This window comes from Rhinatrema bivittatum, chromosome 11, assembly GCF_901001135.1.
Source record: "Rhinatrema bivittatum chromosome 11, aRhiBiv1.1, whole genome shotgun sequence".
Lineage (NCBI taxonomy): Eukaryota > Metazoa > Chordata > Amphibia > Gymnophiona > Rhinatrematidae > Rhinatrema > Rhinatrema bivittatum.
In genome coordinates this window covers 81,221,091-81,236,100 of record NC_042625.1, presented here as the reverse complement: position 1 = coordinate 81,236,100, position 15,010 = coordinate 81,221,091, and the positions used below count along the sequence as shown (strand labels likewise).

Below are 15,010 nucleotides of genomic sequence, written 5' to 3'. Positions count from 1 at the left end.
CCAGATGGTGACTTCTGTATAAGCCTGCAGTGATTGTTGTCAGTTCACTGAACTTAGACCAGCCTGGCTGGGTGAGCTTTATTCCGTCCAGCTGGGTGTTTGAGATCAGCTCGGAAGTATTTGTTGGAAGTCCCAACAGTGAACCTAGCCCACCTTAAAGTCACTAGGGACCGGGCCTTTGTCTGCAGCAGGGCCCATGTCGTGGATCTGCCTTCCTGATAAAATTAGAATGGAGCCCCCCTTGCCTTTTTAAGAGGGCCATTATGGAGCAATGTTCTGTTAATTTGTTGTGATGCATTTTACTATGTATGTCCCTGATTAAACGCTTTGATATTTTATGATGTAAGCGGTATACAACATTTTAATAAACTGAGCGATATGCAGCCAGTGATTCAGCTTGGCTGGGTGATAGTTTGCTCCTGCCTATACTGCTCTGTGTAGGACTATGTGTCTTCCCTGCCATCCTCTGCTGTGAGGTTATGGTGCTGTTCATGTTTTCTCTGCAGCCGTGCAGTGTCTACATGGGGTTCTGCACGGTGTCTATACAGGAGCATCACAATTTCATGAGATTCAGAATATGGTGGGAGCGGCTTGACAAGAATTAAAATATGAAGGAAAAGCACAAAAAGGGAACTTGATTTGTTTGTTTCCAATAGTTGTTGGTACCCCTTTTGTCCTGTTTTTTTACACAGATGCTGGACATTTGAGGCTAGTTAGTGGGGTAGTCCCACTGTGTTGCTCTTCTAGTCACTAATGGAAACTCCTGTATTACGCCACTGTGGGTGTAAGATGAAGGTTTAAAAGAAAAATACTGAGCAAACCCTCAGCCCCTTGTAGTGGCTCTGCTGTCTGCTTTCTCCGTGTCTGGCAGCCTCTTTTATTATAGGTGCGTTTCATCAGCGAAAAGTGCCTGCCTGTCTGTCTGTCTGTTCCTGCATATGCATGTTTTGGGGGCCCTCTGCTTGTGCATATTTGGTAGGAGAGGTGCCAACATGCCTGTCAAATTTCAACCAAATCCATCCAAAGGGAGGGCACGGAAGAGCCAGGCCATTGGTAACTTGGAAAGAAGACTAGGAAATGCATCATCTTTGCATTGTGCCAGATGCATCCATGTGAATGGGGGTCTTGGATATCAATACTCACCTTTCCAAACTCCTGCTGAAGGCGGTTACGGTTCATGTACAGTCCCTGCCCGAGAGCTTACAACTCTAAGTTGGTTCCCGAGGCAACAGAGGGCATTTCTCCCAAGATCATGCCTCCAACATGTTTTTGTTAAATTAGGAATGAGAGGTTGCCATATCTGGTTCTTGGACTCCGTGGCCCAAATACCACAGTCTCTCAGGAGTTTGGGTAGCACTTTTTTCAAGGCTGTTGGTTGGGAATTTTGCCTTTTTGGTTAGATCGGCCTCGTGTTGGTGGTGTTGGGTTGAAGGACTGGGGTCTGCTGGTGTTCCACAGGGATCGCCCTGCTCAATTGTTCCTTTAAATCAGTGGTCCCCCAACCCTGTCCTGGGGGCCCACTGCCTCCATAACATGCAAATTCTCTCTCATGCACATTCATTGTGGCTATCCTGAAAACCCGACTGGCTGGTGGGCCCCCAGGACAGGGTTGGGGACCACTGTTTTTTAAATGTATATTTACAGCTGCTTTGTCCTCTTATTTTCTTCTTTTGGCGTGCATCTCAGGATGTATGCAGGTGACATAATCGTGGTTACCAGTCCGTGCCCTGTGGTTTCTATGTTTGAGTTAATTTCCGCCTGTATCCAGGCTAGGAATACCTGGCTGAGCCAGAACAAACTTGTCCTAAATTTTTGCAAGATGCCCTGTGGGTGAGCTGGGGTGCCCCCTCCAAATGGTTTTCTGCTGAAGAACGAGCTTTTTCTATATTCTCCGTCCACATGAAAGTCCCAAGTACAAAATATTCTGACCTCCTCCTTTTATAGACTTGGGGGAGGATTTTTTGCTGCATAAACATATCGGGCTAACTAGTAGGGCATATTCAGCGGTGCAGTTGTGCCGCTGAATATGCCCGGCTAACTTTACGTCAGCCCTATGGCGTGATCAGAGTTAGTCGCTTAACTTACACGGCTAAGGCTCCTGGTTAGGATGCCTCTTGCCTGCCCTTATTCTGGATAAGGGCTAAATATAGCAGGGCAGGCCATTTAGATGGATAACTGTTACATTGTCCGTCTAAATGGCTTTTGAATACAGACCTTAGGATGATCAGGAAACTAAAATACATCTGGTCTAAAGGGGACTCTTGGATCCTTGTCCGGTCATTTGTTTCAACCACAGTTGATCATTGAAATGCACTTTTTACATCGGGCTTCCCAAATACCAGATTGCAGAATGCCGCCGCTCGCCTTATTGCACCTTGCCCCTCGAGGCAGGATATAGAGGGTTAACTTTAAGATTGTTAATGCTGTGGTTTTGGTTTTTTTTTTTTAAAAGCTCTTAAACTTGATGATCCTCAATATTTTGTTGACTGTTCACACGTTAGATTAACAGCTTTTGGTGGTTCTTATTCTTCAGGATATAGGGGAGCGAGCTTTCTCTGTGCATGGCCCCCATAGAATACACTCCCTGCAGGACTTCGTGAAATGGAGGATTTTCAGTCGTTCCGAAAAAAAAAACCCTTTAAAGTTTTTTGTTTGTTTGTTTGTTTTTTTAATTTTTCACAAACATTTTCTTAATCTTTTAAAATGCAATCGTTTTTAAGCTTTAGCTTAATTTGATGAAGAGACGCTGTTTTATGATTTTTTTTTTTCTTTTGTCTTTTTTTTATATGTGGATGTCCAATGTTTTCAGACCTTGGAATCCACCTAGAACGATAGACAGAATGTAAAAAGTTATAAACTTAACTAAATGTAACCCCGAGCCTTTCTTGTGAAGAGCGCCAGAGAAAGGTTCGGCAGCTCTCTTCCTGGGATGATGTTTGCTTTGTTGTTCCTCTCCAGACGTCAGCATTTGTGTGTCCTTTCTCGCCATTGCCTGGGCTGTGTTGGATTACCATCGGGCCCTGCGCTCCTTCCTGAAGGACACGCGCCAGCTGGAGCTGCGAGGCTCTGTCCTGTATTTCCTGTGGAACCTGCTCCTGATCTGCCCCAGGATCCTCAGCATCGCCCTGTTTGCTGCTGTCTTCCCGTGTTACGTCATGCTGCACTTCTTCCTGGTCTGGGTCGGCCTCTTCGCCTGGGTCCAGCTTCAGAAGACGGATTTCATGCAGCACCCTGCCTTGGAATGGTTCTATCGGGCGACGGTGGCTGTGATCTTGTACTTCTGCTGGTTCAACGTGGCCAAGGGGAGAACGTTATACCGGAGTATAATTTATCATTCGTTTATCAGCACGGATAGTCTGATCCTTCTGCTCTCCTGGTGGGTTTACCGAGATCCTTTTACCACGGACACGTATGCCCTGCCTGCTTTTCTAGCTGCAGTGTGCTGCCTCATCGCTGGGATTTTGGTGAGAGGTGTGTACTATCTGTGCTTCCATCCGAAGGCACAGGGGAGAGCGGAGGAATTTTATGATGAAGTTGACTTTAGAAGCTTAGACACCAGAAAACGTGTCTCTTTTCTGAATCCCAGAATGCACCAGTTATCCCAGAATATGGTTTCTGCCTCTTCTGTGAGCTTGAATCCCAGCACCTGGACCTATTGACCCTAAAAGTGCAGACACCCCAGGACTGGCATCTAATGTTAGTTTGGAACAAAGAGTCTCTTCTGATGTTTTGTCAGGAATTTCTCAGTATTTACTTAAAGCAGTATTTTGACTGATCCGGAGCAGCCAGTGTTGAAATGTTCAGCTGTGCTACAGAGCCCTATTGTGGATGCATAGCAGTATTGGCAGGGAAATGCTCTTATTCCATATGTGTATATTGACTTTGCAGCAAAACAATCTTTTAAAATAAGTTCTTAGAAAAACAGCACTGAAAAGGAATGCAAGAAATCCCTTATCCCAGCTCCTGCAGGACCCTTTGCCTCGGTCTGCCCTGCCCTTAAAAGCCTCTGCTGATGCAGCTTTCTTTCCACGGGGCAGTTTAGACCCATTAGCTCTCGTCCGGTCCCCAGCCATCTCCCCCTCACCCCCCTTTATGTAGTTGCAGACTGCCCTCAATCTTTGCTTTTCCAGTTAACGTAGACCCAGCTTCGGTTTGTCCTGTAACCTTTTGCTAGTGTTATCATCTGACCTCCTGTCAGGGGAAGGAGGGGGGGGGGGAGGGGTTGGTGTGCTTGCAAACAGATTATTCCCTCTTTTTTTTATGCTGCCGCTGTACACATTCTGCTGTTTCGCGAGGATTACCAGGATGAGGTCACGTGGAGCAAACAAAATGGCTGTCCGTTAGGGTCGCTGAGAGGATGAGGTTGGAGAGATGTTTGTGCCCGGATCTATGAAACGGGGACACATTTTTAATTGTTGCAGGGCGAGATTTAGAGATGTTTCCTTATTCCTGACTCCCAGCTTTAGCCCTGAAGCAGTAGGCTAATCCCGACGAATCCTTCTCATGGGTTTCTGGGTCGTCCGTGCAGGGTGCTGTACAGTCTCAACGTTTGCAGTCCTGTATTCGCGTTGCTCCAAAAATGCCCTCGCCAGGCTGGCGCACTGCGAGTAGAGGCAGGACAGGACCAGCACGAGGCTGGGAGTATGCGCGCTTATTACAGCATCTCCACCGTGCACGCAGCCGGCGCGGCGACCCTCTGCTCATTCCTCTTGGTTAGATATAGGGAGGAAGGTGAAGATGCTTCATGTTAGGTTGAGAATTAAAGGCAGAGGGCTTGGCTTGGATGACAGTGAGAGCCAGAGTCGCCCTTTTGGGCTCTCCTTACCCCCCCTCCGGCGCACTCCACTGTGGCACGTGGGGGAGGGGGGGTGTTTTGCTTACAAATGGAACACAACCACACACTCCTTTCTCCAAATCCTTGGATTTGCTCTGGTTGCTCTTTATCCCATAGTTCCCAATGAATATTTGTACTGTTGTTGATATTTCGGTCCTGTAGATACCTCAGCCTCTAAAGAACTTAGTCCTTGGCTGCACTTTTCCAGCGCCAGTGTGTTTGAAAAAATGAGACCAAAACTCTGCTCTGTAATGCAGATGTGGTCCCAGGAAGATTTAATACGCAGGCAGTGGAGGGGAGGGGTCAGTCTTCACTGCTGAGTGGCAAAAGGTCATCTGTTAATTGTTTTTAGGGATGTTTTTGGATGAACCTAACTGGCTAGGTTTTTGGCTGAACATTTGACCTGTTAGGTTGATTTAAGCTTGCAATTCATTCATCTCACTGTAACCAACTCAACTTAGCTGGTTAGCCTTGAAAATCAGCCCTAACCAGCTGTTGTAGGCCAGCCTCAGAAATATCCTTGGAGATGCCCCTTTGGTTATCCAGCTAAATGTGTGCATCTTTTGCATTTAGATGGGTACATTTTGCAAGAGTTGTGTTTTGTTTTTAACCAGCTAACTCCCAAAGGTAGCTGACCAGATGTTTTGAAAATTGACCCCCCCCCCCCCCCCCCCGGTAGCATAGAAAGAATGAATTTGATCCATAGTATTAAAAAGTGCTTGTCTTAGTACATTAACACTCTTGAATTCCCTTTTAAAATGTTTTACATGTTCAGTTACCTTTTAATGTTAACTGAAAGGGCAAATGTGACACAGTTCATCTTCCCGTTCACATGAAAGAGACGAGAGCTTGCAGCCTCTTGGCTCACTTACCCTTCTACAGGGGATATTTTTGGGTTTGCTTTTGATTCTTTTGCCCCGGTTTGGGCTTGCTGAGGTTCTCCTCCCCAGGAGGAGGACGTTTAACATGGCGACACCACAATAGTGTTCCCTTCATCCCTGTTTACTGGCAGGTGGTGCTGGTGTAGATTAAGAAGACCTTCAGATGGAGCGCTGCGTAACTGAGCATTACACGTAGGGCACTGGCAGGGGTCTTCCTGTCCCTCCTCATGGACATGATTTAATACAGTTGCATTTGTCACTTTGCTGAAGTCACCTGTGGTCTTCATAATTCTCATAGACTGCAAGTACTTTTTGAATAGTCATTCCAAAAAAAAAAAAAAATAGTAGTTTTGCTAACAAGAGTGGCTCCTGCCACAGTATTAAGCAGTCTAGTTTCATAGGTTTGTGTTTTGTGTACGAGACGTAAAGACATTGAATTTCTTTTTGTGATGGCACTTGTCTTATGGGCAACGGATGGATTGCACTGTACTAGGGCTGAAGTGTGATCTGATGGCCTTACAGGACTGAGCTTTGATTCGGTGGAAATCCTGGGCCACAAGTTGAAATCCCTTCTACCAATAAGCTTCTCTTTACCTCAGCTCAGGCTGTTTGGGGCCATTTTCAATAGAATGTGCATTGAATGTAGTAGGGGTTGTGGAGCAAGGTGGCCAACGGAAAAATCTCATTGCTTGAGCTGTCCCTCCCCCTACGCTTTTTAGAACTTTCAGTGTAGAAAACATGAGGAGGGATCTAGTGAAGCTCGAGGAATGATCTGAAGTCTGGCAGCTAAAAAACATGCAGAATAATGCATTTAGGATGCAGAAACCCAAGGGAAAGGGACAGTATTAGAGGTGACTTTCTTCTAAGCACAAAGGAAGAGTGGGATCTTAAGGTGGCCAAACAGATGGATAAAGTGATGGTAAAAGCCAGAAAGATGGTTGGCGGCACAGGGAGAGGAATGATCAGCAGAAAAAGGGAGGCGATATTGCCCCTGTATAAGGGCCTGGTGAGACCTCATTTTGAATACTGAGTACGGTTCTGGAGGTCACATCTTCAAAAGGATATAAAGCAGTTAGGATCAGTCCAGAGGGCGGCTACTAAAATGGTCAGTGGTCTTTGCTCTAAAGCATATGGGGATAGACTTAAAGATCTAAACATGTATGCCCTACAGGAAGGCGAGATAGGGGAGATATGATAGAGACATTCAAATATCTCAAAGGTTTCCATGCACAGGAGGTGAACCTTTTTCAATGGAAAGGAGGCTCTAGAATGAGGGTTTAAAGGGGGCAGACTCAGGAGTAATCTTGGGAAATATTTATTTAAAGAGAGGGTGGTGGATGTATGGTACGGCCTCCCTGTGGAGGTGGTGGAGACAAAAAAACAAGTATCCAAATTCAAGAAAGCACAGGATAAATACAGGGGATCTCCAAGGAAGAGATGAGAATTATAATGCTAAATTAATTGGATGGGCCATAGGGACTTTTTCTGCCGTCATGTTCCTGTGTTTCAGCGCACAATGCAATGTAAAATGTATGTGGCAATTCAGTTTGTTTAGCTGGAGCCATAACTTTCCTCCGAAGGACTGCTCAGGATCCTATTTGGGTGATGGCCCAAGTAACCTCAGCCTACTACGGGTGACCTTGAAAAATGCTGAAAAGTTTGTGTATAACTTCCCCATGAATTAGAACTGTTGTATTGCTCTAATGCTGTATAAACGGCGTCTCCTCCAAAATGTTTGCTCCAGTGCCAGGTGTGCCTTTCTTTCCCTTCTCATGCCTTAATAATGTGTAAATCGGCAGGTAATTGCATTTTGTAGGCTGTGCATTAAAGGATTTGAGCTACACGCCTTGGGTGTGTTGGGCGGGCAGGAGGCCAAAAGCTGCATATCCTCAGCACAGGGGCTGCACCTTGAAATCCTTCACTACATAGTCTGCAGTAGGATATGTTCAGCCAACACCGGTGCAATCTGATTGCATTTGGAGTACATTGTAAGGTCTTCATTCAGTGTAACACTGCCTTGCCATTGGTTTATGATACACAGATTGTATCTCAGATTTCAATGCATGGTCCTATGATGCCGTTAGACAATAATGCTTTTTCTAAACACTTTTTAAAGTATTTTTAAAAAATAAAGAATTCATAAGATATATTTTTCAGTACAGAGAAAATGTGACTCTTGGAATATTTGCCAATGTTAATTTAACAGAAATATATAATTTAGAAATGGTGCATGTGTCTGTCTTTCCTGAATACTGCTGAGCGTTTGCATATATGCAGAATTTCACCTGAGGGAAGCGAGGGTAACGCCAGGGTACCACAAAATCTAAGAAAAAGAACAGAGGGGTAAATCCTGTTTTGTTTTGTTTTTTTTCTTATCTATGGCTCAGCAGAAAGTCTAGGATAAAGAAGGGCTTTTTACAATTACAAGTGGAGAAGAGAGAGAGAAAATGTTACAAAACTGCAAGCCATGTTGCATTTGGTATAACCAAGCCTGGTTCAGGGGGGTTGTTTCTGAGTGCAGAGAGAAGTAGGAAACCTAATACACGCTCTAGCAGGAGTGTAATAAATTAATAAATATTAATTTCACCTGTCGGTGAAAGGACCAATCCTCTTTCAGGACAGCCTTCTGAAAGGGGATTGGTCCTTTTTGCTGATGTGACAGTGAGTGGACCGATCGGCAGTAAGTGGAGTGAATAAATTAAGTGCCTGCCACTTAATATTCATTTTATTCACTCCTTCAGTTGGGCCAGAAGTTGAGACTGCTGCTTTCTGTGGTTCCTCCTGCTCCCAGGCAGGCGTTAAATGTGCCGTGTTAAAATGAGCACCTGGGCTGGGTGGAAATTCTTGGCATTGCATGGTAATAGCCAATAGCCTCATCTACTTGGAATTTGCTTGTGCCGTGCACTATTAGCGACGCGCTAGGTCCCTCCCCTATCGCATCGGACGTAAGGCTAGCGCGCGTGGTAAGGGGCGAGCTGACTTGAGCGCCCGAGATTGCAGCGGCCTGCAGGTGTGAGGCAGCCCAAAGCAAAGTGAAGCGCTCCCAAAGATCAGAGAGCCGGCGTGACTGTGCGCTTCAAACCATCCGTCTTCAGAGACTGGTGGAAGAGGACGGGGCCGGGACCAGAAGCAAGCAGGCGAGGGCGGCAGCCCAGGGCAGCATCCGGCCACCCTGACTCGGAAGGGCAGCAGCCTCTGATCATTCCCTCCTCAAAAACGAGCACCCTGGGGTGTGGGCACCCCGCTGCCTGTGCTGAACCATCCTGTTACTGCCTCAGCCCTCACAGAAGTGAGCTCTGCACTCGAGCCAAAGCAACGGGGTCAGCTTAAAAAACTCTTTTGCAGCACAGGTGGCTTTTCAGCCTCCGTCCTCTGATCACCTCCAGTGCTCATCGGTTACAGTGACAATGTCCACAGTGACCCTTGTCTTCTGGTAACTTAGATAGTGACATGGATTCTGCTTTTTGGGCACGTCCAAGCGGATTACAGTCAGGGCTCCCAATCTAAGGGTCTCGTTCACTAAGCATTTTTCCCATAGAGACAGAACAGGAGAAAAGCTCTCAGTTTGTACCTGAGGCAATGGAAATACATTTGCCTTTGGATAAAGAAAGGACATTTTATTTTTGAGAAGTGTTCCCTGTATGTCTGGCCCCCTTTGAAAGCTTTTTGGTTTTTTTACATGGTGGGGGAGGGAGCTGAGGGGAGGACTCGCTGCCGAGTCACTTGCCCCTGAGGGGAGCCACCCTTCGTTGGAGGGGGAGGCCCTGCTTTTGTGGCTTGCGAGGGAGTGGGGCTGTTCCTCCTTAAAAAAAAATAAAATAAAACTGTGATGGAGAGACATTTAAATGCCAGGTGAAGAAGGAAGGGAAAAAGTGGAGCCCGCCAGACAGACCCACCTACTCAATCTTCTCTCTTTTTTTTTGCAGCTAAGGATTCTCTGTGCTTATCCCACAGCACCGAGCATCCTAACAGGCCGATACAGAACGGTGCGCTCCATTTAGCTGCGCGTTTTAGATGTGCTATTATTACCCCTTATACTGTAAGGCAGTGGTTCTCAACCTTTTTTCTGTCGGGACACACCTGACAGATGGTTCTCACATGCATGACACGCTGACCCATGATCGTCATGGGGCTAGATGTAAAAGTACAGTTTGCATCCACGGGAACCCCCCTGACCCACAATAATGGATGTAAAGCAGAATTACGACATTCCCCATACAACTCACCCTACAAAAAAGATGTTCTGGTGTCATCTCAGTAACAGCATCTCAAACTCCTTCTACTTCCAGGCTCAATAGCCCTACTTATGAAAAGACAGCAGTTTACCACCAATGCATGTCCTCTTGAGAAAACACAACAAATAAGACTGATACAAACGCTTACATGCTAGTAAAATATCTCATCTCGGTAACAGACACAGAACCGACCTAACATACTCCCAGGATCTGTAGTAATGCACATAAACTAATCCGCACACAGTTACACCTGTATTATGGAATACACTCAAACAGGAGCAACCCTATCTATGAAAAGGCAACACTACAAATATTAAATCAGGTCCTAAAAACCAATACACCTCTTATTAGGAAAACAGAACTAGCAAGCAACTATAGATCCCCACACAGAAATAATTGTAAAACTATACTAATAAGCAGAATAAATGTTTCAAAACAGCTATGAACAGAATAACATCCAACAATTAAAAACTCATAAAAACTATTAAACATTCTCGAAACACCAATAAAATATTTCAAAAAAGCAGACATCGCACAATTAAAATGGCAGTCAAGAAAAATAAACTTAAAAAGCCACCTTTACTTACCCCCTCCAGCAGCTCTCCTACTCCCCTTCCCTGCAGGCCATGGCACACACCAGAAGCAGCAGTAGAAGCTAAGCTTCTATATACACACACACACACACACCCCAGTCACCTTCCTGAACAGTTTCTTTCATGCTATACACACTCATGGTCCTCTTTCTTAGTGCCCATGTCTCTCACACACACACACCATACCAGTCATGCCCCCATGACCAGTTTCTGTCTCTCACACACCAATCATCTCCCAAACAGTCTTTGACATGCACACACCAGTCACCTTCCTGAACAGTTTCTCTCATGCCATAAACACACACAGGCTTCCCTCTCCCGTGTTCTACTTACATATATGGGCTTCTCACTCTCATAATCATTTTCTCTGTCTCTCTCTCTCACACACACACACACACACACACACACACACACACACACACACTCACTCTCACCAGTCTCTCACTCCCTTGCTTGTTCTCTCCACATGCACAGGCTTCTCCTTCCCATAATCACTTTCTTTCTCTCACACACACACACAAACACACACCAGTCACCTGACCTCTCTCATGTATACACACACACAGGCTTCCCACGCCCATGTTCTCTTTCAGATATACAGGCTTCTCCCTCCCATGCTGTGTCTCACACATACCCAGGTTTCTCACTCCCATGCTCACTCTTCACATGCACAGGCTTCTCATTCCCATAATCACTTTCTCTCTGTTACACACACACCAGTCTCTCTCTCATGCTCTCTCTCTCACATAATCAGGCTTCTCTCTCCCCTGCTTTCTTTCAAACCCCCCTCCCCCCCCAACACCAGGCTTCTTATGCCCATGCTTTCTCACATACCCAGATTTCTCACTTCCATGCTTTTTCTCTCTCTCTCTCTCTCTCACACAAACACATCAGTCACCTCCCTGAGCAGTCACTTTCATTGTCTCTCACATATACACACACATCAGCTCTCTGACCAGTTTCTCTCAATCACACACAGGCTGGCTGGCTGGCTGCTTCTCTCACTCACTTCCTCTTCCCCCCCTCCCCCCCCCCCCAGCACAAATGGTAACTGCAGCAGCCTCCTCCTCCAGCCCCCGCAGGCCAAGAAAGAAGAATCCCATCGGCCGCGGGAGGCTCATGCTGCTGTCTCCTTTCCCGATTACCGGCTGCTTTGATTGCTAGGGGGGCCGCTGCTGCTGCCGCTGCTGCTATTTTTCCAAGTGGCACGGCTCTTTCTCCTTCCTACGCACCACGTATCACTTCCTGTTCCGGGTCACGGGGGGGCGGGAAGAAGAAAAGGTCAGCCACAGGTGCCACTGCTTCTTCTACCACCACTGCCGTTGCCACTGGGCTTGAACATACTGATAGCCCGGTGGCAATGGCAGCAGGGAAGGAAGAGCAGCGGGAGAGACCGGGAGCATGCAACACACCTGCCGGTGCTTGGCGACACACCGGTTGAGAAGCGCTGTTGTAAGGGGTAGTAATAGTGCGTGGAAAACGCACAGCCAACCCCCCCTGAAACTAATAGTGCTCATCAAATGCATGTTGATGAGGTCATTAGTTATTCCCCCGGAATACTGAAAGTAAATGTGTTGCCAAGCCGCACATTTTACTTTCAGAAATTAACGCCTACCCAAGGGCAGGTATTAACTTGAAAGCACTGGGGAAAGTGTACAGAAAAGCAGAAAAAACTGCTTTTCTGTACACCCTCTGACTTAATATCATAGCGATATTAAGTTGGAGGCACCAAAAATAATAATAAAAAAAAACCAAAACAGACATTCTGTTTTGCTGGCGTCCATTTTCTGAACCCACGGCTGTCAGCGGGTTCAAAAACTGATGCCAGTAAAATTAAGCGTCGGTTGAGGGACCCGCTGACAGCCAGCCGCTGCTTCCACTATAAGGAGGCTCTAGGAACGCGCTAGTGTCCCTAGCGCCTCTTTATTAGCACGTGGCCTCATTTGAATACAAAATCGCACGCCCAGGAGAGGTGCCTGGGTGCGCGGCGGGAGCTCAGCACTGAGTGTTGGTTCTCCCACACCTCTTATTGCCGTGGCCTGTTCATTAATAAAAGTAAACAGACAGCAGAAGTAGCAGCAGCTGCGTCTGCCTGCCAGCCTCCCCATTACAGCTCTTCTTTCTCCTTGCTCAATAGGTGAGCCGCCTGAGTGAGCGGTCGTGATTTGGCTGTTGTGTTCTTGACCTAAGCTTCTGGCATGTAGTGGGTCCTCCCACTTCTGTCTGTACTGACAAGCAACAACCATGTGGCAGGCTTCTATACCTCTTGGAGGCCTACTAGAATGAAGGGAAAGGGAGAACAGCATGCTCTGTTGTGCGTCTACGCTATTTCTCTTGCCCTTAGTGGTTGGAGGTAAGCAGTAGTGGCAATTTAACGAGCACGCACACAAAATAGTGTAGAGGGTGAGCATCGCAAGATATTTAATGAATTTAGTAACCCCTGCTTTGTATATAACACTGTTATGTGTTCCACATTCTGTGGCATTTGCTTGCATGCAAATTTTACTAAGCTAACACTAATGTCCTTTTAGGACCCCTTTGACATGCACAGTAAGGCCTTTGCGTATTCTTTGCTATTTTTAGCATGCACACGAGAGTCTTTAAGACTCGCACTTCAGCAGTCATCTAGAGGAAGCAATAAGCATTTTTCTATTTTCGTAGACTGCATCAGACAGTGCCACAGTGTAAATAAAGAGGACTGTGCTTTTACTTTTGACCACTGGGTAAAGAAACGTGTTTTAGGTTTCAGGTATTACACGTGAGGCACAAGGCAAGAGAATATACTTAGGAAGGGATAGTACTTGCTTCTGTTTACTAGGGATGTGCATTCATTCTGTTGCTGTGGATACCTTGCTGCCTTTCTAGTACACATGAAAAAAAATGGATATTATGCACATAACTCTTTATTAAAAATACATGCATATTATCCATTTATTTGCATATACTAGAAAGTGGGTGATGTACGCAAGTACCCGCTGAAACAAGAAATGAAGGCACATCCCTAATATTTAGAAGGAAAGAGACCTGCTCCCAAGTTGAGTGTATAATGGTGTACGGTGTGGAGGGGATGTACCTGTAAGGGTTAAAGAAGTCATACGAAAGGCTAGGGCTGAGGTTTCAGTCATTGTGGAGGTATAGGGGCTGGAGTTAAAACTTAGGCATACTCTTTTCCATTTTAAGAAGTGTGCACATAAGTTCATCCGTCCAACCTGTGCTTGCCAAAGAGCAGGTGTAACTCGTGGGGCAGTTGTGGAAGGACCTGGCCACATGATGCTTTTCTTTTTGGAGATGCAACTCCTCACTTGCCGCTTTTGGCCACCAAAGCTGTACCTTGACAAAGGCTGCCTGGGCCGTGTAAGCCGTTTGCAGTTTCGCCGTGCCGAAGCTCAGCGCCTTGCTTTGGATTATGAGCGAGCTTGAGCATCCTTGATGCTTTAGTTATTGTAATCTTTGGGGCAGTTTTTGGATAATTTTATTTGCAATAACTGTAGCCAAAAAAAAACAAAACAGTAAAAGCTTGGGTGGGAATGGTCTGCAGTTATGAAGGGGAATTTATTCCCCCTGTGTAGAGATCAGCAGCCACTTTTTTTTTATATCATTTATACATGCATGGCTCTCATATTTTGACATCCCCTCCCTCCCATAGGGTGGTTGTTATTGTTGAGGGTGTGAATTTGTGGTAGTTTAAAACATTATAGATACTTTAGAAATGATATAGGCCCTTCATCTGCATTGATATATTTCTTTTCCTATATGCCCTATGCAAAAGAGCTGCAGGCTCGAAGTTATAAAGGAGGGGTAGAAAGCTGGTCCACATGTGCTGAAAGTCAGCTGCATATTCAGGATATCTACCCGGTGTATGCATGAGATGGATTTGCATGCTGTGGTCACAGCTAGGGCATATTAAGTGGAGGTACTTTGAAAATCTGACTGGCTTGTGGCACTCAGGGACAGGTAACTCTGACCCTCATCATCAAGCTTAGGCCACAGTTTGATATCCTTCACTGCTATTTTCAGTTTTATTGCATGAAATCAATATTATGGATACAGTGACCCTTCCCCCAAGGACTTACAGTTTAAATGTTTGCAAAGAGAGGTAAAGTAACTTGCTGTAGGTTGCAGTTTGAATGATAGGGGTGAGCTAGCAACCTGGAACTGCTCAACATCCTAACATCAAGGCCACTTCCCTGCCTGTGTCTTTACAGAGCCTCTGCCAACAGCACCCACTTACAATAATAAGGATGTAGAACTCACCCCTGTGAGTGGTTAACCAGAGGCAGGGAGGGATCACTTCAGTGGGGGAGAGGTGACTTGCAGATGGGTTTTATCAATGAGAGAGGGAGCGGCTGTTGCAACTTGCCGTGCTTGAGGGGCGAGAGGATAGGAGAAGCTGTATGTGAACAAACCCTAATTAAGCTGGCTATTTTCTTTCCTCCACACCCTCATAATTGGGTGCAAGGGTGGCGC

General features: G+C 46.0%; 1 protein-coding gene across 2 annotated transcripts in view; it reads left to right on the top strand.

Annotated features, from left to right (window-relative positions):
* Nucleotides 1-15,010, top strand: part of XKR8 (XK related 8) — a 114,485-nt gene that overhangs the window by 17,220 nt on the left and 82,255 nt on the right. The window contains exon 3 of one of the 2 annotated variants that reach the window (XM_029619174.1): nt 2,959-6,633. The exons of the other annotated variant lie outside the window; for it this stretch is intronic. Within the exon in view, the coding sequence (XP_029475034.1) occupies nt 2,959-3,659 (701 nt within the window). The 3' untranslated portion in view covers nt 3,660-6,633. Of the gene's footprint in view, nt 1-2,958; nt 6,634-15,010 lie in introns of those variants that run through there. 2 annotated transcript variants of the gene reach the window in all.